Source organism: Tyto alba, unplaced genomic scaffold (assembly GCF_018691265.1).
Source record: "Tyto alba isolate M040663 unplaced genomic scaffold, T.alba_DEE_v4.0 Super-Scaffold_18, whole genome shotgun sequence".
Taxonomy (NCBI): Eukaryota; Metazoa; Chordata; class Aves; order Strigiformes; family Tytonidae; genus Tyto; species Tyto alba.
Window position 1 is genome coordinate 1,018,626 of NW_024881280.1, and position 26,583 is coordinate 1,045,208.

The 26,583-nt window shown below is 42.1% G+C and overlaps 1 protein-coding gene across 4 annotated transcripts in view; it reads left to right on the top strand.

The window, feature by feature from the left end:
- Window positions 1-26,583, top strand: part of LDLRAD3 (low density lipoprotein receptor class A domain containing 3) — a 123,558-nt gene that overhangs the window by 59,592 nt on the left and 37,383 nt on the right. For 3 of the 4 annotated variants that reach the window (XM_033010940.2, XM_033010959.2, XM_033010968.2), the window contains exon 4: window positions 1,526-1,660. In XM_033010940.2, coding sequence (XP_032866831.2) covers window positions 1,526-1,660 — 135 coding nt within the window. The remainder of the gene's footprint in view (window positions 1-1,525; window positions 1,661-26,583) is intronic. The other variant, XM_033010950.2, reaches the window with a different exon arrangement.

Below are 26,583 nucleotides of genomic sequence, written 5' to 3' on the forward strand. Positions count from 1 at the left end.
GTTGCTCATCTCCCCATTTCTCTATGCCATTTAAGTACACACTTGCTATTTTTTACTATATCCAAGTGTCTAGTCGCTGTTTTGCTTATGTAGAGGAACAAGACTGTAGGCCCCAAAGCGACCTGGAAAATCAACATGCTATGCAAATGTGCAGCAGTCTCAGACCACAGGAGATTTAGCATGTTCATGGTGAACGTGCTTCTGGGAAGCTGGAGGAATTGGGAGCATTTGTTATATATACTGCAGGTTATATGTATGGCAGACTTTAAAGTTTTATGTTTTTTTTTTTTAAGACACTTTAAAGGCAGCTCTTACTTTAAAGAAGAAAAAAGAGGAAGCCAGTTAGTATTTGAGAACTGTAATCCCCTTTGTTATTGTGGCAGAGAAGCACTTCGAAGCAGACAAAGCATCTGAACAGCTTTTTTTAAGGATTTAAATTGGGAAGTTGCATCCCGTTTCAGTCACCTCATTACCGAAAACTGGTGGGAGTTCAGAGAAGAGTGCCAAAAGTGTTTAAGGGGCAGAGAGCCTGATTTATGAGGAGATATTAAAAACTGCTAAATTATGCATATCTCCGCTAATAGGTGACTATGTTGGAAGATAAGGCTGTATATGAAGGGTGCAAACACTGTTCAGGGAGGGATTATGTAGTTATATATGCTGGGCTATAGCTAAAAGTAGAGGGATGAAATTAGGAAAGAGGAAACTAAAATGAATATCAAGGAAACCTCCTTGACAGTGAGATGCATTGAAGCTGTAATGTAATCTGCTAGGAGAAGTGGTGAAAACTGCACTGCTTGGATCTTAAATGAAACCAAACATAGCATCTTACAGCATATTTACTGCTGGTTTTGGTGTGGGTGAGAAGACTACTCTACATAAATGAGTCTGCTTATATACTATTTTGGTTTTGCTCTATGTGCAACACCAGGCCTTATATAAAAGGATTTTCTGGGTGCTACCGTAATGTGCATATTATCCTTAAAAAGGAGTTGAAATTCAAACACTGAGAAATGTCAACATTGCCATTGTATCAATTCAAAATAGTGAGGAGAATGAGGAAGGTGGAAAAAGAGAGAAGCAACGGTAAATAAAACACTGCCTGGCAGTTCTCAGCCGGGGATATTGGTTTATAATATGAAACTTGAGCTAAACTGAGCTTGTTGTAATGGGATGCAACAGGCAGTGTTTATGGTAGGCATCACTACCCTCCATATGTCTTCAGTGTGAGCAAATGCTGAGCACTGAACAGTGATCATGATGGGGGCCCTCATGAAAGTGAACAGAAGGCTTATCACAACTGTGGGTGGACTAAATCTCTTCTAATTGTAATGAATCTTGCATGAATTAGAAATCTCAGGGCGCTCTGTTTAGAGAGACAAGGTTGGTTTGATTGCCAAGTTACTCCCACATATTCAGCAAATTGACCAACTTTTGTGACCTGTTCTGATTGATTGTTTAATGGCTATTTCACTGCCTGGGCTAGAGAATTTCTAATGAAAGGTCTCACTTTCTCTTTTCACAGCAGCAAATCCCTTGCTTTGCTCTACTGCCAGATTCCACTGTAAAAATGGTCTTTGCATTGATAAAAGTTTTGTGTGCGACAGTCAAAATAACTGTCAAGACAACAGTGATGAAGAAAGCTGCGAAAGTGCTCAAGGTAGGCACAGGGGATTTATTCTATTCCGCAGTATCACACCAACTCCAATTAACACAGAACAGACTCAGTAGAAAATACAATTCTGTTGGCTTGCTCTGTGTTGGCTAGAGCTGTGGTTTCCTAATTCTCCAAATAACGAGAGTGAAATGTGTAGAGTGTGTGTGTGTGTGCGTGCATACATTTAATTTTCAGTGCTCTGAAGACTGGTATCTTTTCCAGATTAGTAAAAATGCACTTTTGCAGAAAGTGCTTATGATCTGTGATCCAGTGCTCACTGGAGTTGCTGAGAATCCATTTAGTGATTTATGAGAGATGGACTGGACCCAGAGGGATCAATAATAAAACTTCGGTTTGAAGTAGTTCAGTGGTCTGTCTATTTACCAGATGAGTAAATCTGTGTAGGCTTAAAGCTTTACACCCTCATTGCTGCTACTTTCTGAAAGGCATGTTTCACTGCATGACAAGTCTACAGTGAAAGAATTTATTCATACCCTTCCTTGTTTTTGTATTTAGAGAAAAGAATGAGGACAGGGAAGAAAATTTTTTGTTTGAAAATTGTTGTGTATTGAGTCTTGTGGAATCTCAAAACAAAATCTCTGGCATTTTTTTTCTTTTTAACTTACGCCATGTCTACATCTAGTACTCCTCGGTTTTGTTCTCTGTAACTTATACCATAGAATTTTATAAAATGTTAAGTATATATGAATGACTTGAGGTTAACAAATTACGTGTATTGGTCATCAGCTGCTAAACATTTAATGTCTGAGTTACTATACTGAGAGATCAGAGTAGGCAAAAAATGGGAGATGGTAGATATTTGCATGGGAGATGTGTTGTGCTTGGGCCTACAGAAAGCAGGGCACATAGAGAGAGATAAAGCAGGGTATGAAGGAAGAAGGAATTAGAGAAATTGAAGGAGAATGACTTTAATATTTAACTGCACTGATGATTTAGTCCTTTGTGTAAGAGAAAATAATTCTGAGCTTAACATGGTGATAAATATTCTTGGCAGCTCGCAGGGGAAGAGGGAAAACACGTGACAGCAATGCCCACAGAACAGGGTTTCTAGCAGTGCTATGTGACAGTCTCTTCCGTGCCATCCATTCCTCTGCCTAACCTATGAGCTCTTTCCTTTGGCTCCACGCACAAGGACTGAAGTGCTCATCCTGGTAACCCGCCGGCTTGCCGAGCTCCATCGCAGCCTGGGAACACAGCCTCTGCTCAGCTCAGAGCCCGGAGAGGGCTCTGCCCCTGCCCGCTCTCTGGGGGAGGAAAGGGCTGCTGCTGCAGCTCTGCTTCTGCCCCTGTGCCCAGGGTGGAATTGTTCCTCGCTACAGGCCCAAGGCAGTCTAATAAGATTAATGCAGATGGTAAGGTTTCTTGTTGGGTTTCTTTTTTTTTGGCTCCTGAAGCTTAAAGCAGCAGTGTTTTTTTCCGAGGTTGGGATGACTGCTTCCTTTGCACGTTAATTGGCTGGATTGCCTCCAGTTTGTTTGTTGTCATGACAATCTGCTTTTGGAAGTGACTGTCAGGCTCAAGAGAAGAAAAGAGCTGTATTTCTTGAAGCTGTTACTTTTGTCTTTATCTTTGGTCTTTCTGGAAAAGTCAGATTAGTAAGAGGGTTAAGCAAAGTAATTCTGTCTGATTCTGTGCATGAAAGAGCCCCAAACAAGCAAGAAGGAACTCTCATTAGGACTGGAGCAGCCATGGTTTGTGGGCTTTTTTATTAAAAAGAAGAGTGCAAGTACAGGATTGGGAATAAGGAGTTCCCAAAGTGAAATGCTGGTTGTGGGGAGCGTGTGTGTGATTGCCATTGCCCTTTGACAGCTCAGAGCCTCCCCGGATTTCCATTTTGCTGTATGTAAGTGGATGATGCTCATGTACCTGTCTGTCAAAGCAAGGATTAAACAGTATAATGTGCACTACTTCCCATCTGAATGTAAATGACAATTCCCTCTGGAGTTTGCAGCTATGGGTATGTCTGTCCTGGCTTCCAAACACACCAACTACTTTGTGTTAATTGAGAATTAGAGGATACTGTGGGTAGTCTTTCATTTTTCACAGTCCTCTCTACTGCAGATCTAATTACTGTGATTACAATGAGTTTCGTGTTAACACAGTACCCAAGAATCCTGGTCATTAACTAGAACTCAGGTGCTCTGGCTACTTAGGGACAGAGCAAAGCAAATCTGCAGGGTATTGCAAAATCAAGTTAGAGGGCTTTCTTCCCAGTAGCTATGTTATCGTGTTGAATGTGGTAGCTTTAGTTCAGTGTAATTGAGTGTAGTCTGACATAGGAGATTGCCCTTATGTGCTGCTGTTCTATCTAAAACTGTTGATTTAGAAATCACTAAGCTTCTGAACCACTTTATGATAGTGTCATTATCGCCATTTAACAGATGGGGAAGAGGGGGCATAGATCAGCTAAACAAAATGCCCCCCAGAGTGACTTCCCAGCTGGTAGGAGTAGAGCTTCATCCGTGCTTGCCCACTTCAGAGGGATGTCATGAGACTTAATCAATGTTTGCAAACTGTTTTGAGATACTATGATAACATGTGGAATAGAAGTGTGAATTATTAATTGGTACTTTGCTCTCCTTCTCCTCTTGGGTATACTGACAAGCTTTTTAAATTAACACCTCTTCCTACTCCTCCATGAACTTCAAAGGCCTCCTTTATCCTGCTGTCATTACTGGAAAGCTCCAGTAGCACATCGGTTTGGTTTGTGTCAGATACTCCTCCATGCATAAAGATCCTTTCAGTCAAGAAGGTTCACCGCAGGCTAGGAAAACAGGAATGTGACCCCCTACTGAAAACTGTATTGACCCAGCTTTGACAGGGAACACTTCAAAATGTGCCGTCCTTGATGAATAATAGCTTTACTAGCATGCTGCAATTTGAGACGAGCCTGAAGCCATGGGCTTATAAAGATTAATTTTAGTCATAAGTAGGGGTGGATTCATTTGAGGGGAGAGAGGCAGAGGCCCCGGGATTTAGTTGTGAAAATAGGAGGAAGGTCAAGTTTTTGAGAACGAGTTCCCACCCTCCTCTCTCCTTACCACTTGTAACTGAGTGTTGAGCATCTTACAGAGGTTTGTATGTTGTGAGGAAAGTGTCAGTTTAAAAACTTAAACCATGACAATTTAGCAGCAAGTCAAATAATTCTGCTCTAATTCCCAACAGTAATTATTTGTAGCTCTTGTAGCTGCCATGGTAAACTTTAGAGCTGTTCCTTTAATCCCACCCCAGCTATGCTTTGGTCATCTCCGGTTTCTAGCATTGTACGGCCAGATGTTTCCATTAGACCGGAATGTGGTATATTCATCAAAGTATGTGCCTGAGTTTTAATTTGATAGAATTATCCACTTGAATCGCATCTATGAATCGCTCTTTCTAGGGCATTATTCCAGTTTTAACAACACTTGCAGGAATTGGAAATTTCTGCTCCTGTTTGATACTTAATGGACGTTAATTCAGGAAAGTTCCTCTCCCTCCCATACACATTCTTCTCTTATTAGTTTAAGATTTCTCCCTATGACCCGAATTAGCTGACAGTGCTCATTCACAACTACTCTGGGTGTACTTCTCGGGCTGCCTGTCACTGAGGGGACTTCCTGCTCTGTGACAGGCATCCACTCAACTGGAAGGGAATTCCTCCTTCTTAATATTTTTCAACAACCATGTAAATTTATTCAGCTCTAGGACTGTATTTAATTTATTCTCTTAATTGATTTTCATCTAAATGTGTCTTCACAGTGCTTCTTTGTTTAGTTTCTCCTTTATTTTGTACTTCTAGTTTAGAAAGCTTTAAACCAACGAAAGCACACTGGATATTTCAATTCAAACTCCTTTTCCTTTCATGACCCTTCTTTTCTTTCCTTCTAAGTTTGCTAAATACCTTTATTAGCTTTAACCCCGTTGCCTAGGAAAGGGGGTTTTATTGCTGCGAGTCTATATTCAGTCTGGTGCTGTAGAGAGAGGCTCTTGTCTTCATTAATGTTCCTACAATTCTAGCTGTGCAGTTGTTAGTAAACAGTACCATTGTGGTCAAGTTATAAACCAAATGTTTTGCAAGTGTCCTGAAGTTGATTCTTGCCCTGTGTTTCTACAGTATATTTGGTAATGTCCACTGTTACATGTGTGGACACCTCCTTTTCTTATTTTTCCATATTTTTTTCATTCAGTTTGCGTTAGGGTTTTGATACACCCCAGTTTTCTAAAACAGGTTTGGAAGCATCCGCACTTGTCCAAAGTGTCTGTTCTTTCCTCTGTGCCATGTATAAATTGCTTGTATAAAAATTGTCAGCATATTAAAAAATGAAAAATCTGACCCTGTGTCAAAAGTGAAAAACAATTCAAAAGGTTGACTTGTTAAAATTACCTTTTAGGTGATAATACAAATTGCATAATGATAATTTCTGTGGATTTAGATATAGGTGAGATGAAGTTGGAAGGGGCCTGGCTGTAATGGTAAACACTATGTCCCATTGCTGGTGTTTGCACGATTGAGTTGCAATGCAAAGTGAGTTTTAGGACTGACAGCCAAATGGAAAGACATGATCTAAATTTCAGTGAAATACCACAAAACCTAATTTATGAAACATAAATAGTTCCCAAAACATCCCACTCTGTACAGAGCTTGTAACCAGCCTTTTGCATGTGGCAAACTGAAATTGTGAAATTCCCAAATGCTGTGGTATTGCTCAGACATCCCAGAGCTTTGCAAGTCTGATCCTGGCTGCATACATTTGCTTTTATTGAGTCTCTCTTTGAGTCATTATTGACACAGTCTGTAAACTGAAACTCAACTTGCAATTACCATGCATCAGTTTAGGCCAGATTCGGCCTACAGCAGGAATTTAATACTCAGAGGCAAACTAAATAGAAGCAGAAACTTAAGGAAGGATACAAATAAAATGTCACTGAATGTTTTATTAAATTAAGGCTTTCCCTGAGCAGATTTAGCTCTCTAATATCCCTGGTTTATAACACTTGCTAGATGGTAATGTTTTTGTCAGCTGTGAATTCCTTCTTTCCTCTGTTCCTCCATTCCCTGATTAAATCCAGGTTTCCTCTTCTTTCCCTCCTCTCCTCATAAGGTTATTTGAGATGGTTCTTGTCGAGAAAAAAAAAGATCTATCTGTATGGAAACTAAAAGGTAAGGTGAGCTACAGTAGGCAGATGTTCATATTAGTTGGTACTGATATTTCAGATGACCAGTAAGTTCATCTGTGCATTTATTTCAACAGCATGCAGACTCCATGGTCCCTGCTGCCTCCCAGGCTAGTCTGTTGTTTGCAAAACTGATCATTGATCACTTCATTTGAACAACATATAACACAGACATTATTGTAGGTGGTGCCAGGCTCACTCAGAAGCACGGTAACTTCTGGGTGGGACTGGGAGAGGAATTCTTACTTCACCGTGCATGGAGGCTTTGCAGTTAAAGTAGTGTAAAATAGATGTGGCGATGTCCAGGCAGCTGGTAGAAGTAGAGTTGAGTCACTCGGTCTCGCAGCTCCCTCATCTTGTGAAGATGCCAGGGTTTTGTTGCAGAACAGGCCTAAGTGCCTGAGGAAGAGTCTTCTTGTAGATCAGCATGTTGCACCTGCAGGCACTTTAGCCTAGCATTTGGCAGAATAATAACAGACATGCTTCCAAAATGTTAGGCTACCACTCTTCGGAGAGCAGCTATTCTATTAAGAGCAACTATAATATGGCAAGAGATAAGCAATGATTTCAGGTCTTCAGATGGACAACAAACTTACTTAAAATGGTGTTTGTAGATCTGGGAGGCATCTGGCCTCTTCAGCTCATGTCCTGTTCAGCCCACCTTTGGTGGCTTTGAAAGCTCAGAGTAGTTATCAGCAGATGATCACTTGACTAGTGTAAAAATTGGTTTTATGACTTGGGTCAAATCTTAGACAAAGTGTTGTGTCACTGGAAGTTCACCATGTTTGTCAACAGCTCTAGCAGGGAAAAAGAAAGGAAGAAAAAGAGGATCTGGCAACAATCACCTTGCCCTGAAATCAATTCCTTGAAAATAGTAAGGACAGGGAACTGATTTTGTGTCTCCAGCTCATATTATGCCTGTTCTGTACACAGACATACCCTCAGGATGCTGCTGGTAGCCTTCCTTCAAGGCACAGCTTACTCCCATGATGGAAGAGCTGTTCTTAAAGGAGCGCCTTATTGGGCTCTTGCATGATTTTTAATTTTTTTTTTGTTGTTTCTAGGGCTGAAATTGTGGTTCTCAAGATAATTACAAAACCAGTATGTGCAGGTAGTGACCGTGTATCATCTACTTTCAGCCAGTGGTTGATGAGGGGAGCTGGGAATTGAAACTAAATGGCATGGGTTTTTTCTCACCTGTGTAGAAACGAAATACAAGCTCTTAACAATCATGTCCAGATATTTTTACCTTCACTTTGAGGCATTTATGCCTAATTAACATTTCCAGAAAAAGGTGATGACATGAATATCCAGTTTCTTTTCCTGTGCTTCAAAACTTCAAAAACAGGTGATAAAATGTCATACTAGAGGAAGACAAGTTTGAAACGAAGGCCATTCTTTTTTCCCATTGTTCTTGAGGCTAATTAAATTCTCTCTCGAGCTCTCATTAGTAAGAATCAATTCCTTCCAAATACATTTTCCACAAGTTTTTAACAGCATGTAGGTGTTGGAAAAGTACCCTATATATTGCTGTTTCACGCCATGTCCTGGCTGCTGAATTGCATTAACTTTTTATAGATGTCAGTGTCATTTAATTGTGCAGAAGGCTCCTGTTACCGGACCATAGGTGCCAGCCCTGTCTTTTTGCTGTCAATGGAGGGAATCCAAATAAAAGGCACAGATGTTTGACTTTGGCTTGCTGTAAAAATCACTTCCAGCCAAGGTGTCTGAGTGTGTTTTCTGTGGGTATTGTAGAAAAGGATTATAGCGTTTGTATTTAAAATTAAACTTTAATTTTTTTTAGTACAATTTCAGTACTGGAACTACTTGTTTTTTGTTGGAAAATGATAGTTGTCATAGCAAGCGCTTGTCAGGGAGGAGCCACAGCAAAAGTTTCCTGGAGAGGAGAAGCTCTCTGTAGTAGAGAGGGAGTTAGCTTGTCTGTCTTTTTTGCTTCTAGTCCTAACCCTCATTCATCAGACCAGCCTGCCCCAACTTGTAATTCTGCTTCCAAGCCCAGCTGGGAGCTGGTCTGCACAGCTGTCCCATCAGGTCTGACCCGTCAGCCCTGCGGTTTCACTCAAATGGCAAACCTTGTTCTTTGGCCTGATTATTAACATTAATCTTCACTAAGTGATGATGCTTCAGCCTAAATCTAGCTTTGAAACCTGCCTGCATTAACCAGGGCAGCAAAAAATCTGAAGTTAATTTATGCTTCAGTGCCTTCACAAATCTTGGTCTGGCATTGTGATGTCTGTAACTGTTGCAGTTACCTTAACAAAGTAGCTTGACTCCTAGAATATTATTTTTATTTTAGTTTAGAATATGGCTTTGATTTAAAATGGAGTTACAGCAGCTATGAGAATATAAAGCCCACTAAGGCCCTTAGGAATAGGTAGCTAGTATGGTGTGGGCCTTGAACACTGTACGAATCGTTATGGACTCTGAATTAAAACAACGGGTACTGGTTATGGATCCTGAGTCAAAGCAAGAGGTACCAGAAGATACTGGGTTTGGTTGGGAAGATCAGCCAAAGAAGAAATGAGCATCGGCCAAAGATGAATTGAGCATGGGCAGGGATGGAGTTCAACCAGCGCACACAGGGAGGAAGAGTATGGACGAGCACCGGGGGACCCCCGTCCAACATAACCACGCATGGGTTAGAGACATTTGCATATGATAATGACCCCCAGGAAATAACATGAACATGCTGATCACCACCCTCCCCTCATTCTATTCAAATCAATCAGTAAAGATGACCAGTGATTTCTGTAGAATAGGAATAGAGGTAAGGTGAGGTAACTGGAAGCCAATCATTATTATGGTCAAGCTAAACTTTGTGAATTTTGTTGATCTTATGTAACCATGGCTCTGCTGAAAAAGTGTATAAATATGTTGTGCTTTGTGCCTGTTGGGGAACACGTTTTTTGGTGGAGCTATCCCCCGTGTTCCCCAGTGCTGGAATAAAGAAGTGCCTGCTTATCTGCTGTGTGTAGATAAGTTCTATTCGCGATTGCGACCGCTAACAGTTTTGGCGACCCAGATGGGACCTTGCGAGTGAGACTGGACGGGATCGAGCTCTGATCGAACTCCAGCCGGCACCGAGGAGTTCTCGGGGAGAGCCATCGTTCTCGACCCATAAAGCTCCTCGCAACGTCCCCTGGAAAGGTAAGGCACTTCTTTCTGGATCTGTGGAAAGCCTGCCTGTCAGACGGAGCGAAAGTTCCGCGTGGTTGGGGCTAGGGAATTCCCTAATCAGTGGAAGCCTCGGTGCCGCCCGTAAGGCGAACATGAAAGTTCCGCGGGGTTGGCATCAGTGTCAGTGGTGAAAGGGAATCAAAGGAGCGGGGCCCGCGGGACTCCTTGAGAATAGGACTCTCTTGGGCGCTCCCGGGAACTTTCCCGGAGGGACTCCTTGTCTCAATGGAGTCACTGCGAGGAGTAAGGCAAGGATTATTAGAGGAGGGTCTGGGCTGTTCATAAATCGTGAGACGGGGTATCTTGCGTGGAACAGCGTATACCGGGGTTGCTAGCGCCTCACTGGTATCCATCTGGTCGGGAACACTTCGGTGTTCATATAGATACTCTCTGGTTTTGACATGGGAAATTGTATTTTTTGGATTCTGTAATTTGTGCTTCTGAATCTTGTAACTTCGGTGATACAGAAAACAGTGAAACACTGTTGAGGTTTTATGCATGAATGAGTGAATGAGATGTGTAATTACGCACGAAGCGAGTGTGGAGCTTTGATCCGCGGTTCTGTTATCCTGCGAGGGGAGCAGCTGGAGGTAAGCGAAGTGAATACACGAAATGAGTGCTTAAAAAAAAAAAAAAGATGTATATATACTGGTCTGCTATGGCATTTAAATTTCCAAACTTGTTTAAAGAAGGGAGTAGGAGTTCTATACCAAGAAACACTCCCTTAGGTTGCCTTTTAGCTCACTGGAAAGAGATGCATGATGAATTAAGCAAAAGTCAAGTTATTGAATTTTATTTAATCATTAATGGTCATTGTATAAATTAGAAGATGGAGAGATGTGGCCCCTGAATGGGACCTTAAGTTATAACACTATTTTGCAATTAATGTTATTTTGTAAAAGGAAAAAAAAAAAAAATGGGATGACTTTTCATACATAGATCTGTTCTTTATCTGAAAAAAAAAACAACAACAACAAAAAAAAAACACCAAAATGTAGTGGCAAAAAGAATGTGGGCTGATTAATCAGGTAATGTCTCACATGACAAAGGATAAAAAGGTTCAGGAACCTTTTAAGGAAAAAAAAAAAAAAAAAAGGAAAACAGACAGGGAATTAGGAAGCTGATTGATAACTTCTTGAAATACAAGCTTTTAGAAGAGTGTGAGTCAGAATATAATACCCCCTATTTTACCAGTACGGAAGCCCACAGGTGAGTATAGATTGGTACAGGACTTGAGAGCTATAAATCAAATTGTGAAGGACATCCACCCGGTAGTGGCAAATCTGTATACATTACTGACTGCCCTTAAAGAAACAGATCAGTGGTTTACAGTGCTTGATTTGAAAAATGCTTTCTTTTGCATACCCCTGGAACAGGAAAGTTGTAAACTGTTTGGTTTTGAGTGGGAGAGCCCACAAACAGGGCGTAAAGTACAACTAACGTGGACATGAGTACCCCAAGGATTTATGAACAGCCAGCAATCTTCGGTAGCCAGCTAGCAAAGGAACTGGAAATCTGGACAAAGGAAAAAGACAGTGACCCTGTAACCAGAACACCTGCTCTTACAGTACATGGATGACATTTTAACAGCTACTGAAGAGAAGTCGACCTGTATACAGGTAACCATTGAACTTTTAAACTTTTGGGGACTTAATGAATATAAGGTGTCTAAGAAGAAAGCCTAAATAGCAAGCCAAACTGTGATATATTTAGGCTTTGAGATTTCAAAGGGACAGAGGAAGTTGGGGACTGATTGAAAGGAACCAATTTGTGCCATTCCTAAACCCCAAACTGTGCATGAATTAAGAGCGTTTCTGGAAATGGCTGGGTGGTGCCATCTCTGGATTATGAATTATGGCCTGATAGCCAAGCCATTATATGAGGCCCAGAGGTCTGTTCCTCTCATGTGGAGTCGACAGCAAGAAGAGGCCTTTCAAAATCAAGCTCTATTGTCAGCACCAGCTTTAGGATTGCCTGATTTAACTAAAGACTTCCAGTTGTTTGTCCATGAATGACAGCAGCACCTTACCCTGGGAACCCTGACCCAGAGGAAGCTGGACGAGACCTGTGGGGGTACTTTTCTAAACAACTGGACACAGTGAGTGAAGAATGTCCTCCCTGCTTGCCGGCGGTAGCAGCAACAGGAATATTGATACAAGAAGCCAGAAAGCTCACCTTGGAAAGGTTTCTGTTCCACATATGGCTGTTACAGTGCTGGAACAAAAAGGGGGGTATTGGCTATCCCCAGCAGAATGATGAAATATCAGGTAATCCTTACAGAACAAGATGATGTGGTCCTAAAAACAACTAACCTTGTAAAGCCTGCAGTTTCCCTAAGGGCTTCACAGGAGGAAGAAGGACCCGAGCACAATAGCATAACGACTATTGAGCATGTATATTCCAGCCGAGAAGACCTGAAGGATGTCCCTCTTGAAAACCCTGAATGGGAGTGACCCTGTTCATGGATGGCAGCAGCTTTGTACAGAATGGGACTCACTACACAGGATACAGGGTAACAACTGAAAGTACTGTGACAGAGGCAAATGCACTGCCCAGCACTGTGTCAGCACAGAAGGCAGAATCGATTGCCTTGACACGAGCTCTGGAACTAAGTAAAGGAAAGAAAGTGAACATCTGGACAGATTCAAAATATGCTTTTGGAGTGGTTCATGTCCATGGAGCTTTATGGAAAGAACGAGGACTATTGTTCTCCCAGGGGGCAAATATTAAGCATCAAAAGGAAATTTTACAATTGTTATTGGCCGTTTAAGAACCGGCCCAAATAGCAATCATGCACTGTAAAGCGCATCAATATGGAAATACAAAAATAGCAGAAGGAAATAAATTGGCAGACCAGGCTGCTAAGAATGCAGCTCAACAATGAGGGTTACAAATGGCAGTAATTCCTACTAGAACTGTAACTCTCCCTGAGCAATTACCAAAATGTTCAGAAGAGGATGACAAAGTAGCACAATTCTTAAATGCAAAGAAAAATTCAGAGGGATGGTGGACAAACTCTGAAGGGCAGGTGGTTGTGCCCCCCATTAATTATGAGGGAAATACTAACAGGTAAAACATCAAGAATGCCAGTGGGGTGTAGAAGCTCTGGTGACATTCTTGAAGAGGCACATAGTACCAGTAAGAAAGTTAGAAATGGCTAAATCAGTTGCTGCAAAATGAAAAGAAAGTATGTTTAAAGAATAATCTACTGGTACAAAAAAGTATTCAAATGGGTAAATTAAAAACAGGAGTAGAACCTGGTGGCTATTACCAGATTGATTTTACAGAATTATCCAAATGCAAAGGTTATCGATATGTTCTGGTTGGGGTTGATACCTTTTCTGGATGGCCAAAAATGTTAAAATTGACTCTGAAGCATGATTAAGTATCTGAATTTTGGTTTTCTGGAAATTTTATAGTCAATGATGGTAGAAACATGGAATAAAGAAGTGCCTGCTTATCTGCTTTGTGTAGATAAGTTCTATTCGCGTTTGCAACAGCTAACACAACCACTAGTTAGTTCACTTTGGGAAATCATTTCTACTGAGGAAGCTCGCTACATTCAGCAGTTTGCACAGGGACTTGGACAGAGAGCACAAGGGTTTTTCTTTCTTGCTCTTTAGGAGTTGGGCAGTTATTTTTGTGTAGCAGTTGAATAGAAGACCACTTTAGCTGCTCAGACCTATGTGAGCAGGAAAAAGAGATCCCAGCATCTTGTGTGTCAGACTTTGGGGGTACATCTTTTATTTTGTTTTGATTTTTCCCTCTGCAGCTGCCAGCAGTAAAGTTGGAAAATGTGGCTCCTAAAATGTCAGGCTGCAACTCTGTCCCCAGCTGAAACTAGTTTTGCACGTGGTTGAAATCTGTATCTTTTCACAACTTCAGTTGTGTCTGGGAATAATTTGTGACATATGAGCTCTGTCAAAGCTTGTATGTGTGTTCTTACTCAAATGTAAAGCCACGAGCAAAGCCAACATGACCAGGTGTAAAAGTGTCTCTATTCAGATGTTGTAGCAGTTTAATACATAATCAATTATGTAATTGACCTAAAGCAGCATGTTTGCAGTGTAGACAGTCCCCTGGAGCAGGGTTACCAAGGTCTGTTGAAAAGTTTTACTGACATCTGCTCAGCAAGAATAAATGCAGCAGCTCCAGGTCAGCCAGATGTCTCTGTAGATAGAAATGGTGCTGGTGCAATGCACTTGACTCGCAGGAGGGAGAGCAACTGGCGAGGCAGAATTGCCCTCAGAAATGTAGGTGACCCCATGTGTGCGGGACCTCGATAGATCTGAGCAGTTCGTTATTTTGAAAAATCCTTGCTTAGAGTAATTCTGGTTTTTTTTCTCTAAGTGGTTTCACTGTGCTGGCATAGCTACAATTTTACTCTGCCTTAAAGAAAATATGATTTTTACATTATCTTATAGGAGAAATAAGGGTATGGAAAACTGAAAGGGGGGGGGGGAGGGGAATACCTCACAACTGAGGTGGTATTAACATCAGAGTGTATCTACCAGACCTCAATATGTCTTCATGCACACTCCTTCCAAATGTTGATCCCAGCCAGGTCAGCAGGAGCGCTAGGTTTCTGCAGCTGAAGCAAATGGCATTTGTTTCTTTATTGCAGGTCACACTTAAATTGCTGTACCAGTGTGCTGTATTCGCTTTGGAGCATAAATTGTTTCACGGTGATTTTTAAAACCCAAGCAACTTGCCAGCCAGGGTTCCAGAGAAAGGTATTTCATACAGCCTAATCTAAAACTAGCAAATGAAACTTGATAAGTAAGTGGATTACCACAAAAAAATAAAGTTTCTTGCCAGGCTTTAGATTATGCCAAGATTCATCCTCAGCCGAGCATTTCAGTACCTGTAAATCTGTGAAGGATGAGATTGTTGAATTCTAGCTTTCCCTTCTTTGCTGCTCTTGCATTAAAACTTGAGTCCCAGAGTCTGATCAAGCTTCCTTGGAAAGCTGGGCACTGCAGCAGATTTTCTTCCGCCTGCTGAAAATTGTGAAGTCATGAGAAACATCACGCCAGTCTTTAGTCTGTGTGCTGTTCCCTGAGCTTGCCATCTCACATTACCAGATATTCTGTGCTAATTTTCTATAAAGGATTCTGTTAAAAATCCATATTTATGAGGGATGTTAAAAACATAAAGCAATTATATAGTTTTCAATTACATAAACATCAACATGCAATGGGAATTAGAAGCTCAATAATTAATTTTCTGTTTATTTGTAATACAGAGTCTATGCAAACAGTAAAACCTGGAGAACAAGCAGGGGGAGGAGTGCAGAGGGTGCAGTGTCATTAAGTGCTTTTAGTAACTCTATTCAAAATCAGTTCAGGTGTCAAAGTAGGTATTGGCTGCTAAGGGAGGTAGCAGCCTGGTGAGCGGGAAACATCGGGTGCAGGAGTCCTGTTCATACCTGTGCCCTGTTGGTTAAGTACTGTTTGAGGGTTTGGGATCGTGGGGATGCCCACTCGAGTGTCTTGAGCACAGAGGTGGCAGCAGCTGGAGCTGCCTGATGCTTCCTGCGATTGGCGTGGGGAATGACCTTGGGTATTTGGGGCTAACGTCTGTTGTATGCCTGATCTTTATTTTACAGATGAAGAATACCAAACTTGTAACCTTTGAAAGCTTTATGAAAGATTATGAAGTCATTTGAAGAAAACGAGTATCATGAATAATTTCTGAATATTGTCTGTCACCTGAAGTGTACCAACCAGTCACTCTGGGGTCTGGGCATTCATGCTGAATTATATCACCTGAGGCTTCAAAGCAGAAGCTTTCAAGGCTTTGTTTATTCCAATAGCATTACTGCAGCACAGTAAATGCAGTGATTACCAACTACTTCTTAAGTGGAAGTAATTCCGAGGATCTCATGTTTTTGTTAAGAGGTTAGGAAGTGTGTTACACTGCACTGAAACCTGAGGGAATTAAAAACTAGCTTGTTCCATTTGTTCAACTGTTTATTTTTAGATCAGCATTTCCCTTTGCTTCCTACATGCTGAATCGCTAGCAAACACCAATTTCATTTTAGTGATGGCTGTCCAGAAAAACGCTTTTAGACTTTTTGAGGCAGGTTTTTCCATGGAAAATGGCGCTCATGATTTACCCTCTACAGGAGAAGATTAAGGACTGTCCTTCTACAGAACAAGTTCTGGAGCTGAGAGTTTTCTTTGAGAAAGGTTTTCTGAACTAAAACTTAAACTAATGCGTCAGTTAATTTTGAAGTCTGTGGTGGCTGGAGCCTTGCTGATTGGTTTGCAAGGAGGTGGTTTGGACTTGGCTTGAGGAAGAGGGATCATTATCTGCAATTAAATGGAAGCTCTGCAAGGTATTTGGCACTGATGCTTGTAAGAACCCGTAGCTGTAGGAATATTGTACAGGAAAGAGAGTGTCCTTACGGTAAGTGACTAACTTGCTGTCAAATTTAATTTTCTTTTTTCACACGCTAGAAGCAGAACACAATAGACATGTGACTTCAGGAAAGCAATGCCATGGGGGAAGTTATATCTTTGTTTAATAAATAGACAACTGTGATCAACCAGGAAAAGGCGGATGAGAAGACCATATGTTCTGTTCAAAAGCTAACAAATTCCAGGCTGAATTTCTTCTGTTGTTTTTGCTTGCTGTTAAAGCAAAATTGGTCTGACCAGATTGGAACAGGTATGTTGGTGGTCAGTCAGACAGAAATGTTCTTCAGAGATGTGCTCAGACAGCAGGGTGGCTACAGCAGGTGAGAGAGGACTGAAGCAATGTTGCACTAAAAAATGAGACGTGGTGGCACTGAGCAGGGCCTGGCTTGCAAAGAGGGATGGAGATCATAGGTAGGAGCTTAAGCCATGCTCCTTGTTAAATTGTTTGTTTGTTTGTTTTATGAAAGCATCAGTTGGCCATAGTCTTGTCATTTGCTATTTTGTGGGAGCCAGCTTGTGTAATTAAGACTGAAATGGTGGTAACCTTCTGCTCGTATACACACAATCGGTTTTGTGATGAATCAGCAGCCAAAGTTCACATTCCTGAGCCCAAATTCTTGCTCTTTCCATTGAGCTCACAGCACAGGTGTGCTTGAATCACTGAGTGTTTGCACAAGCCATGGCTGCTCTCCCCTTGTTTTCCAGACTGCCTTTTCCACAACCTCTGGACATAAAAATCTCACAGAACTGATGATTAGTTGGCAGCCGTATGAGATCAGATTCTAGTCATGACTGATAATTGCAAGAAAATACCCAGAGAGTATCTTCCTGGCCAAGCTGGGTGTAATTCAAGGCTGCGTGAAGGAGCGCTGGCTGGAGGTGCCTGAGGAAGCGTGGGGGAGCGGTGTTGTGAGCTTGTGTACTGCAGAGAGCTCACAGCACGATGCCTTCGCAAGCTGTATGGCCCACCTGATGTGGAAACCAAGCAACGTGGAAAAACACTGTGAAATGAGTTAACCTCCAAATAATGAATTTCCCAGGAAGGTATAAGTATGCTTTTGGTCTGTGCCATTCTTATCTGTACATCAGTAATATTGTCAGTCTTTCCAGAAAGCCTACTGTAAATACAGAGTAGAGAAAACATACTGAACCTGTTCCAGTGCTCTTCCATTCATCCTTTCACACTCACCATATTCTCTACTTTCTCTTGTTGGAAAAACTCGTCAAGCAGTTTATTAAGTTTTTGTTTGCTAAAAAAAAAAAAAAAAAAAGACAAAAAGATAAATTTGTGTTTCCCCCTGTCATGTTTGGTTGGTTTTTTTTTTTTTTTGCATTCTGTCCTGTAAGCCATCAGGGGCTTTTCCTCACTTGTTCCTGTTGTTTATTTTCTGGTTTCTTTCTCTCTTCAGTTTTTGTATCATGGTCTTTCTTCATGTGCTTGGTTTTGGCTTTTCTGAAGGTATCAAACAAGAGGAACTATACATCCAGCCATATTCAGACTTCAATACACTACCTTACAGTTAAAATACTACCAAGTTTTGTTGCCCTACTCAGATAAATCTTTCCTACTCAATCATTGTTCTCATATTTTAGTGTCACCCTGAAGGGGTAGGAAGTGGCCTAGGCTTAAAACACACAAATACGAAAGCAACCCAAAACCCAGATATGGGAGAAATCACACATCTCCCTGAGAAGGCCGGGTATACATTCCCTTCTCTTCTGTCCAGCTCTCTGAGATGGACCACATCTCTTCTCTCCCAGTGCCAAACAGTGGCCCTCTATGAGAACATGGCCAGGTGGCGGTATTTATAGCAAATGTGTGTTTCTGCATTAAAATTTCAGCAGAGAATTAATATTACAAGTTTAACGTTGTCTGCAAGTCACAATCAGGTGAGAAAAGGAGTTAATTTTTGCTCCGGTTGTGCTAAAGCTGTTAGAGCAGGAACTTTCTTTCTGCCTATTACAGCACATGATTTGTACTGCTTATGTTTTATGGACTTGATTTATAGCTTATGTCACGAGTTTCTCTGACGCTGCTAGCAGTTCCCCCCACCTGTGGCTTGCTAGGTGGGAGCAGTGTCCTGATGCTTTTGCCAGGAGGTGGGTGCCTTGGCCACAGCCCATTCCCTCTGGATACTGGAACCGAGCCTTTAGAGTGGTGGGGGGCGTGTGGGTGGTCTTGAGAGACACTGCTGTGTTAAACATCAGCTCGAGGAGGAAGTTCCCCCAGAAACTGGATTAACAGTCAGTTTGTGGAGTGTAAGCTGGGAGCGGCCACTTGGGCAGCAGATGCAGCGCTGCAGCAGGTAGTGTGCAGAGCGGGAACTGCAGGAGTTAAAGTTCCTTACTCGTGTATTAATACATGAGGAGGAGGGGGAGGAAGCCTTTGCAGCTGGGTTGAGTGCAGGCTGCTGCCAGCAGTAGTCTCGAAGCATTCCTCACTGCTGTGAGATCTGTCAGTGGTGCTTCGGCAAAAAAATCTCCCCTGGGTTTTTGATGCTTTTTGACCACAAGCCTTTGTCATTTGCAGCAGGGTGGAGTTCTCTGCAGCACTCTCCCCAAGCTTTTCAGTTGTGGGAGCTGAATGACGAGAAAGGGGAAGGGAAGAAAATCAGACTTTTTCAATTCCTTCCTTCCCAGGGGCTACAGGATTGCCTCTCCAAAACTTCCATTACTCTTATGGCAGTTGCTTTTGGAATTGCAATCACAACATATTCTGTCTTTTCTCCTGGTAGTTAGAAGGGGCTTCTTTAGCTTTTTCCTTTTTCTCTCTTTTCTTTTCCATACCCTTTTCCTTTCTACTTTTACTACACAGTGAGAGAGCCAGGGAAATGAAGAGGGTGCTGTGCACCTCTGCCCTTCTCACACTGAGAAAGAAATGTGTGTCTCTTGTGTAGGCTATGGCTATATCCCAATAAGAAAGCCAAAAACTATGATGGTGGATTTTTTCCCAAAGTGTCTGTTTAGATGCACGAGTAAGGTCAACTATTAGTAGCTTCTATGCTCTTAAGCATATTTAAAAAAGATCACCCTTTTTTTGTAAAGTCAATTTAAAAAAAAAAAAGGATGTAAATAATGAAGCACTGAAGAAAACGTAATGCAAGCAAAACTTCTCCCTGCTTGCAAGAACACTGACTTAAGCAGATACCACACAGACTTCCCTTCTCGTTAGAGGCTTCAAGGAGGATGCCCATTGCTTGACAATTCAGTTTGCCCTCTGCAACACCACTCTGATGTGCTTTGGATAGTATACGTTTCAAGGCCTCTGGTCCTGAGGATTTCATTATCATTCCTGGGTAATTACTGTACCTGCAGTTCTCACAACAAGTTTTTCTGTTCTAACTTCACCTCTGCTCTGAAGCCAAATAAAACTCTTCAGGTATTAGATTCCCTACCTGGTTTCTGGGCCTCTACAGAATGACACTAACCTTTGCCGTTAATTTCTGTTTTGCATGCAGAGCGAACTTCCTAGTTCTTTGATTTCCCAAGTAGGGGAGTGGATTTATCTCAGCTGTTGTGGGTGAAGGCTGATGTTGAGATTAGAGAGATCTACCCTACACTGGGCTGCTTCTGCACTTTCTGGGAACCATACAGTGAGTGCGCTCCCAGCATTTAATGAACACTCCATCCCATCTGCATTTTTTATGAAGATCTCACGGACCACTTGTTGCTGAGTCTTAATAAATAACTCTCTTCCAAGAAGATTCTGCTTGTCCTTAGGTAGGATCCTGTAGTGCTGAGCTTGTCTTCTGGCTTGTTACTTTTCTAGTGGTCAGATCAAGCTGAATTCAGGCCCGTTCTGTCATTAAGAACTTACTAAACTATTGCTCTATGTCATCATCTTTAAATATCAGCCTTTCTGTTGACATTTTGTGTGTGGTTCAACCTGCCCTGATCTTCTGTCCTCTGCATTTTATCTGCTGTGGGTTCCCCCTCTCCCCTGCAAGTCTCGTGTGTTTGCATAGGTGCTTCATTTCAGAGGAGTACAGGAGGGATGCAGATGTTATTACTTCATTTTTTATACTTTTTACTTTATTTATTATACTGTTTGGGCTTTTTTGATCTCTGGAACTCAAAACAATGATCAAATAAGGATTCTTTTTCATTTTTCTTGGCACTAGATTATCTCTCTGTTGATGGAAGTGACTGAGGTTGGTTCTCACAGAGTCAGTGACTGGTAAATCACATGAATCCATCCTCAGTCCAGCTGAATTTATTACCTATTTCTGGTTTTTCTGGACCTCAGTTTCTAAACCCTTCTGCCCTACATAGGTTATGTTTAGTGTTTCAGGTTGAAAGTGTCTCTTGTGGGCCTGGGGGGGGGGCAAGCTTGGGGGTTTCCCCCTTCCCATTTTGCTTGTCCCTTGGGCAGGCTCTGGTTCCCCGTGGCCAACATGGAGATGCCCTGCGGAGCTGAGGGGGAGCAGGGTGCAGGCCCTTGTCCCCAGCCTGGCCCGGGCCCCTCCGTGGGGTGGGACCGTGCCCGTGTCCAGCTCCTGCTGGCAAAAGGCAGCTCTGCCGCAGCCGCAGCAAGCGCTCGACAGCATCTGTTTTCTCAGGCACTTTCAGGCTGCATGAAAATGGTTTCAGGAAGCCAAAATATGTTTTACTTGCCAAGTATTGCGTGAAATGTCCAGAAAACAGATCTGGTTAAGAGGAGATGTTTCTTGGCAGGATAGAAGAGGAAGATAACAGTTGTAGATATTTTACTGCTTTGAAACAGCACCTCTCACAGCTTACCACATACTTAAATCTGTCTGCTTACTGACTTGTTTGTTTCCATTTCAAACCTGGATATAATTATCGTAACTTTATAAACATGAGTGCACAGAAAAAGGGTAATACAGCTTGAGGGACCTCAGTCTTTGGAGTGTTACGTATATTGCTTTCTCGAGCAGTTCCTTTTGCAGAGCAGTTTCTGTTCAGCTTCATAGTATTTATCCTGCTAAAGAATCTTAATTAGCTTGGAAAATGTTCTGGGCTTTTTTGTGCTTTAATATATTTTAAGGATATTTTCTGTGATGAGACTTCAAAGTGATGTTTCTACAATTCCTTTGACTGAGCAAGCAGGCTGTCATATTCTCCAGAACTGCGTGAGCTACCTGGTGACATTTTTTAGCTTTCAGGACATCTCATCAGATGAGATGAGGTTTTTGCAGATGGGCCCACAAGCCAGGTTTGAAAGTGTCGAGAAGAGCTGGTGCCACATTGCCAAGGCTTTTATAAGAAGAGGGAGGAAGAAGACTTGAGGGAAGGCGTATATGCTTTACTGGTGTAGAACACCTGGACATGCTGCATATGTCCCCCTTATACATGGCCCAAAGAAAAAGCATAACCTGCCCAGAGGCTGGGATGGGCACAGGCAGTACAAGCCCCATCCCGAGCTCAACCAGGAGTGCTGTGCCTGTCCCCTTCAGCCCTCAGTTCTCTGCACCACTTCATTTCAGCTCTCTGCAGCTGGCAGGTTTCTCTTCATTAAAACCCTTTGCTGGAAGAATCTGCTGGAACATCAGGCAGAACCTTCTACATCTGTAAGTGTGTAGACGCCAGAAGCTGCTGGGAAGCTCAGCGAGGTGGAGAGAGGGGGGTCTCTTTGGTCAAAATAGTGAAGTGTGTGAGAATCCCCCTTCTCTCTGCTGCCACCCTAGTATCTCTTAAAACTTCCAATTGTTGCTGCTGCTTGTTAAAAGGTATTTTCATTGTCATGCGTGGCTCCATCTCAGCTTGGTTCACTGGTAACGCTGCACCAGTCCCCGATCTCTCCACTGGTGGTGAAAAGCGTCTTCTTTGCCCTTCAAGCAGAGTGCCCTCAAGTGCAGGCAGTTGTTGGGTGACCTTCGTTTGCAGAGCTGGGGGTGATCTGCTGAAATGAAGGAATATGGTAGCTGTTGTACAGCACAAAAAGGAGAGGTTGTTGCTTATATTGTTAATTCAGAAGGCAGCCTGTTCTCTCTTTAATTGGGGAAACTGCTCTGGTGCCGCCACACCAGCTCATTTGGCAGTTTCTGGTGAATCTGAAAGCCTGTTGAGCAGCATGTCTCTGACATGAGAAGCTCTGGGCTTTTCTGCTTGGCCCTTCCAGCTTGGTGACTCAGCGTCACCCTTCCCCGCGGTGGTTTCCCACCCCGGTGGTAAATGGCCTGCGGGTAAAACCACTGTTTGGCTGATGTGGGTTTGGTTCTGTCAGTGGAAAAGCAGTAGTGAGAAAAGTGGAAAAGTAGATGTAAGTGGGAGATGTGGCCATCTACCACCGTGCAGTGGGAGGGAAGGAGGGAAGAAGAGAAGAAGGGAAGGGCGGTTCTGTGGCAGGAAAGGCTCTGCAAGCTGCCAGTGAATGCATTTTCAGAAGAGAGTGTCGACCTGTCTTTTCCCTCTTGATTTCATAGTGCATTTTAGCCATATGTTCTGTCAGCCTGGAAAAAGATGCTGCCTTTTCTTGTTTCACATGCTTAGCTAGGGTTACAAATGTTCATGCCTTACAAGGATGGAACTCCTGTCTGTTGTCATTTAAAAGCGTTTACTGTTACGAATTATGGTGCTGCTTCTGCTCTGCCCAAGAGTGCTTTAAACAAAGCACAGGTTTGGTTCATTGAGGGGGAGCTGTCACTGCAGCAGGAGTCCTTAGTGTAAATGTAGCCCTCATTCCTTCAACTTTTGCCATGTTGCATATAAATATACATTTTTAAAAACACTTGATGCAGGCTTCCAGAGATCAGATTGTTCAGTCGATTCTGTTAGGTGGCTCCTACCTTCAGTTTTTCCGTGCAAACTAGCAAAAGCCAAATTAATTACAACAGCTTGCTCAGAAGAGACATGTTCAGAGAAGTCCTGAAGGCAAAGTGGGAGTCCTAAGAGCTCACACAGAGACTCCTTTGCTCGCGTGAACACCTAGTGATGTGGTGGTGGTAGTGGTTCTGGTGTTAGGTACTTTTCCAGAGAAATTGCATTGAGGATGGTGGGGCACAGGCTGAAGTTGTAATCTGAGTCCTGTGAAAAATGCCAAGTAAACTGTAAACCAGGTATTTGAAACCTGAAATACAGGAAGCCTTGAATATTGCGGAATCTTCTAGCATGGTGCTGCAGCATTGCTCCTGATAAAAGTAGCCATGTGCTGAATTCTACTGTTAGCAGTAGCTTTTTTAATTCCCTTTCTTCCTCTCTTCACACTGTCACAGGCATCTCGGGGAAACTCATTTACCCTAATCCTGTGTTTGACTCATGAGACCCAATAAGCTAATAGTTTGAGAATAAATTGCTGTAGCAATTGCATTCATAAATATCATGAACAGCTTCCTTAAAGTGGTGTTTGATTACTTGAGACAAAGCTTTCAAAACATTAAAACAGCTTAAAAATAATTGCTTGGCTAAAGCAATAAAGTTCTGTGGATGCGTTTCATTTTTTATAACCCTCTATTTTTTTCCCTTTTCATAAAATGGACAAGAAGCCTATATTAAAAAGTAATTAAATCTGCAACCCAAGCAAGACACAAAAAATTCAAAATTTAATGGTAATGCATTGTTTTCATTTTGCAGATGATTGTTGCCCACTCACATGCACACAAGTATGCACATCATTAGCATTGACAAAGAGCTTGTTAACTTTGAAATTCTTTGTTTCCAGGAGTTTATCTCACAATCTGATTATGTAAATGTGTTTTTTTTAACTTCAGCAGTTGCCATGAGAATAAGTGTCTGTCTAGAGCACTGCATGGCATGCATCCTGTAAAAGCTAGGCAGAACTATCTGCTCTGTTGAAAGAGTCATGTTGCTTTGATTTATAATTAATCTTTAAGACTCTGAAGCATCTTGACAGTATAAATCCAACAAATCTGACTGTCTAATGGTGGCGGTTGACGGGTGAGTCAAAGTGTCCCTCACTGCATTGCATGCATGGCACTGAGGCTTTGTGGACTTCTGCTGTGCAATTGCTGGCTTTCCTAAAGAAAAGGTGCGTGTTGTGTGAGGCCATACTCCTGCTGAAAACGTGTAGAAAGGAATATGCTTTAAGAACAAGCATTTCTGGCTCTCTGATTTAAAAAAAAAAAAAAAGTGTTAGATCCCTAATTTTGTCTAGCACAACACAGGATATGTGTGTGGGGGGGAGTGATATTTGACAAAACCTTACTCCTGTTGCTTCTGGAGGCGCCTGGTATATTTGTTGTTGGTTCCATGTCTGATCCAACATGAGGGGACGGGAAGATCCCGTGGAGCACCTCACTGCCTGAAGCTCTCCTGGCTGGAGGGCAGCTCCAGGAGTTTCCATGTCAGGTAGTTCATCTACCAAAAAAATAGAAGAGAAGCCTGGTTAAAGTCTACTTTGTGGGTGGTAGTCATGTACAGGCAGGAGCTGGTGGAGACAGGTGATGGGCATGGGAGGATTTATTTGTGCCGAGAGAATGGCTGTGAAGCCACAATGTGTGGTACATGGTGCCAAAATTGCTTTTTGTGAACACTGTCAAATGCTTTTGGAAATAGTGTACACAAATTTGTTGTACCCTTCTCTGAAAATAAATTCCTTCTAGCTTTTCATGGTGGGGAAATGGATTGAATAGGCAGATGGTTCAAGATCGTACTTCAAGGCACGTTGGTGTGTCTTTAACCTTAAAAGGTTGTTAATATTAGTCCACAAATTCACACTTTGAAGCCTGCAGTGGATGGCACGTTAATTTTACCAACCTTACCTTCTTTAAAATAAAGCAACACACACTTCGGTGGAATTGCTGCTCCGGATGGGAGATGTTGTTCACCTGTTAAATAGAGAATTTTGTGTGGCAAAGAACTTTCCTCTGATAGTCTGTGTTATGCCAGGAACATGGAGAGCGGGGCTTCTTAGCACTACTGGACTTGTAGTTTGATTCTCGCAGAATATTTAATAAATGATATATGTAGCTAGAGGTGACTGTCGATTTTTTTAAAATATGGATATCTGTTGACTTTCGTGTAGCTTTAAGCTTAGAGTGAAACGCCGTAACTTGATGATTACTTAGTATAATCGCTGCAGTGTCTTTATGGTACGGTCTGGTTTGAACACGACTCTGCTAACCCCAATCCTACAGTGGATCCTTCCAATAAAGCTTCACCTTCTTTTATCCTCACACCACCAAGGTAAATGAGTTGCATTTTGGTGTCCTGGCCTTTGCAGTCAGGTAGTGATGAAGATGATGCTTTATTCTGAAGTGAGCTATTACAGGCATCAGGAGAGACTTGCTAGCTACAGCCTGTGTTCAGTGCTAACACCTCCCATCTTCTGCAGCCAGCATGACCTTGCATTCCAGGGATCGGCAGATCCAGAGCAGCTCTGCTGGCAGTGGTTTGGTTTTTCCATGATCTGGTTCATGCATATGCAACTGTGGGTTTTAACATGAAAAATATTTTTTTCCTCCTGGTCTAATGCAGAAATTGCTTTGAAAGCTGAACTAATGTTTGGAATACTTCCCATATTTTGCCCAAGAGCTGTGGACATGCCTGTTTCATTATATTTTTATGACTTGAAAATGGGCCACTTTAGACATTTTTCTGTATAAAAATTGACCTAGATCTTTATCAAGATGAACCTTTAAGATTAGAAACTTCACACTTGAATGTCAGAGTTGTGTATAATTTGCTATGATGACAACCACATGGCCTCTGTCATGGAAGAGTGAAATGTCTTGAGCTGTTAGTAAGTTTGTGCCTGTTTCAACAGCTTTTGTGCTCCTGTAGTACAGATAAAGAAGTCAGCTTTTGGTTGTGTTGTGGCTCAGCTTTTCCGGTGCATTACAGTCACTCTTCAGGGAATTATCAGCCTTTTATATATTTGTGCCATGCCAGGGTTATGCCAGTTATATTTGTAGTCTCTCTTTTGCTGTTCATGCTATCATGTAAACGCTGAGTTTGGTTTGTGTTTAAAATTATTAGGGCGTAGGGAAGATCGTTCTTCTCCGTGCTACATATAGAAAGTTCTGGAATAATTTGTTTGATTTCCTATCAGAATAACTTGCCATCGCCTCTGTCACTCCAGATGATAATGTTTTCCCTTCTGGTTCCCATTACTATAATTAGATGCATTCAGAGCATTCTGTTTCTGTCTATTAACATGTAATCATGTGATTGATTCTTGCATGCCAAGTAGATACTTTTTCCAGAGTAAAT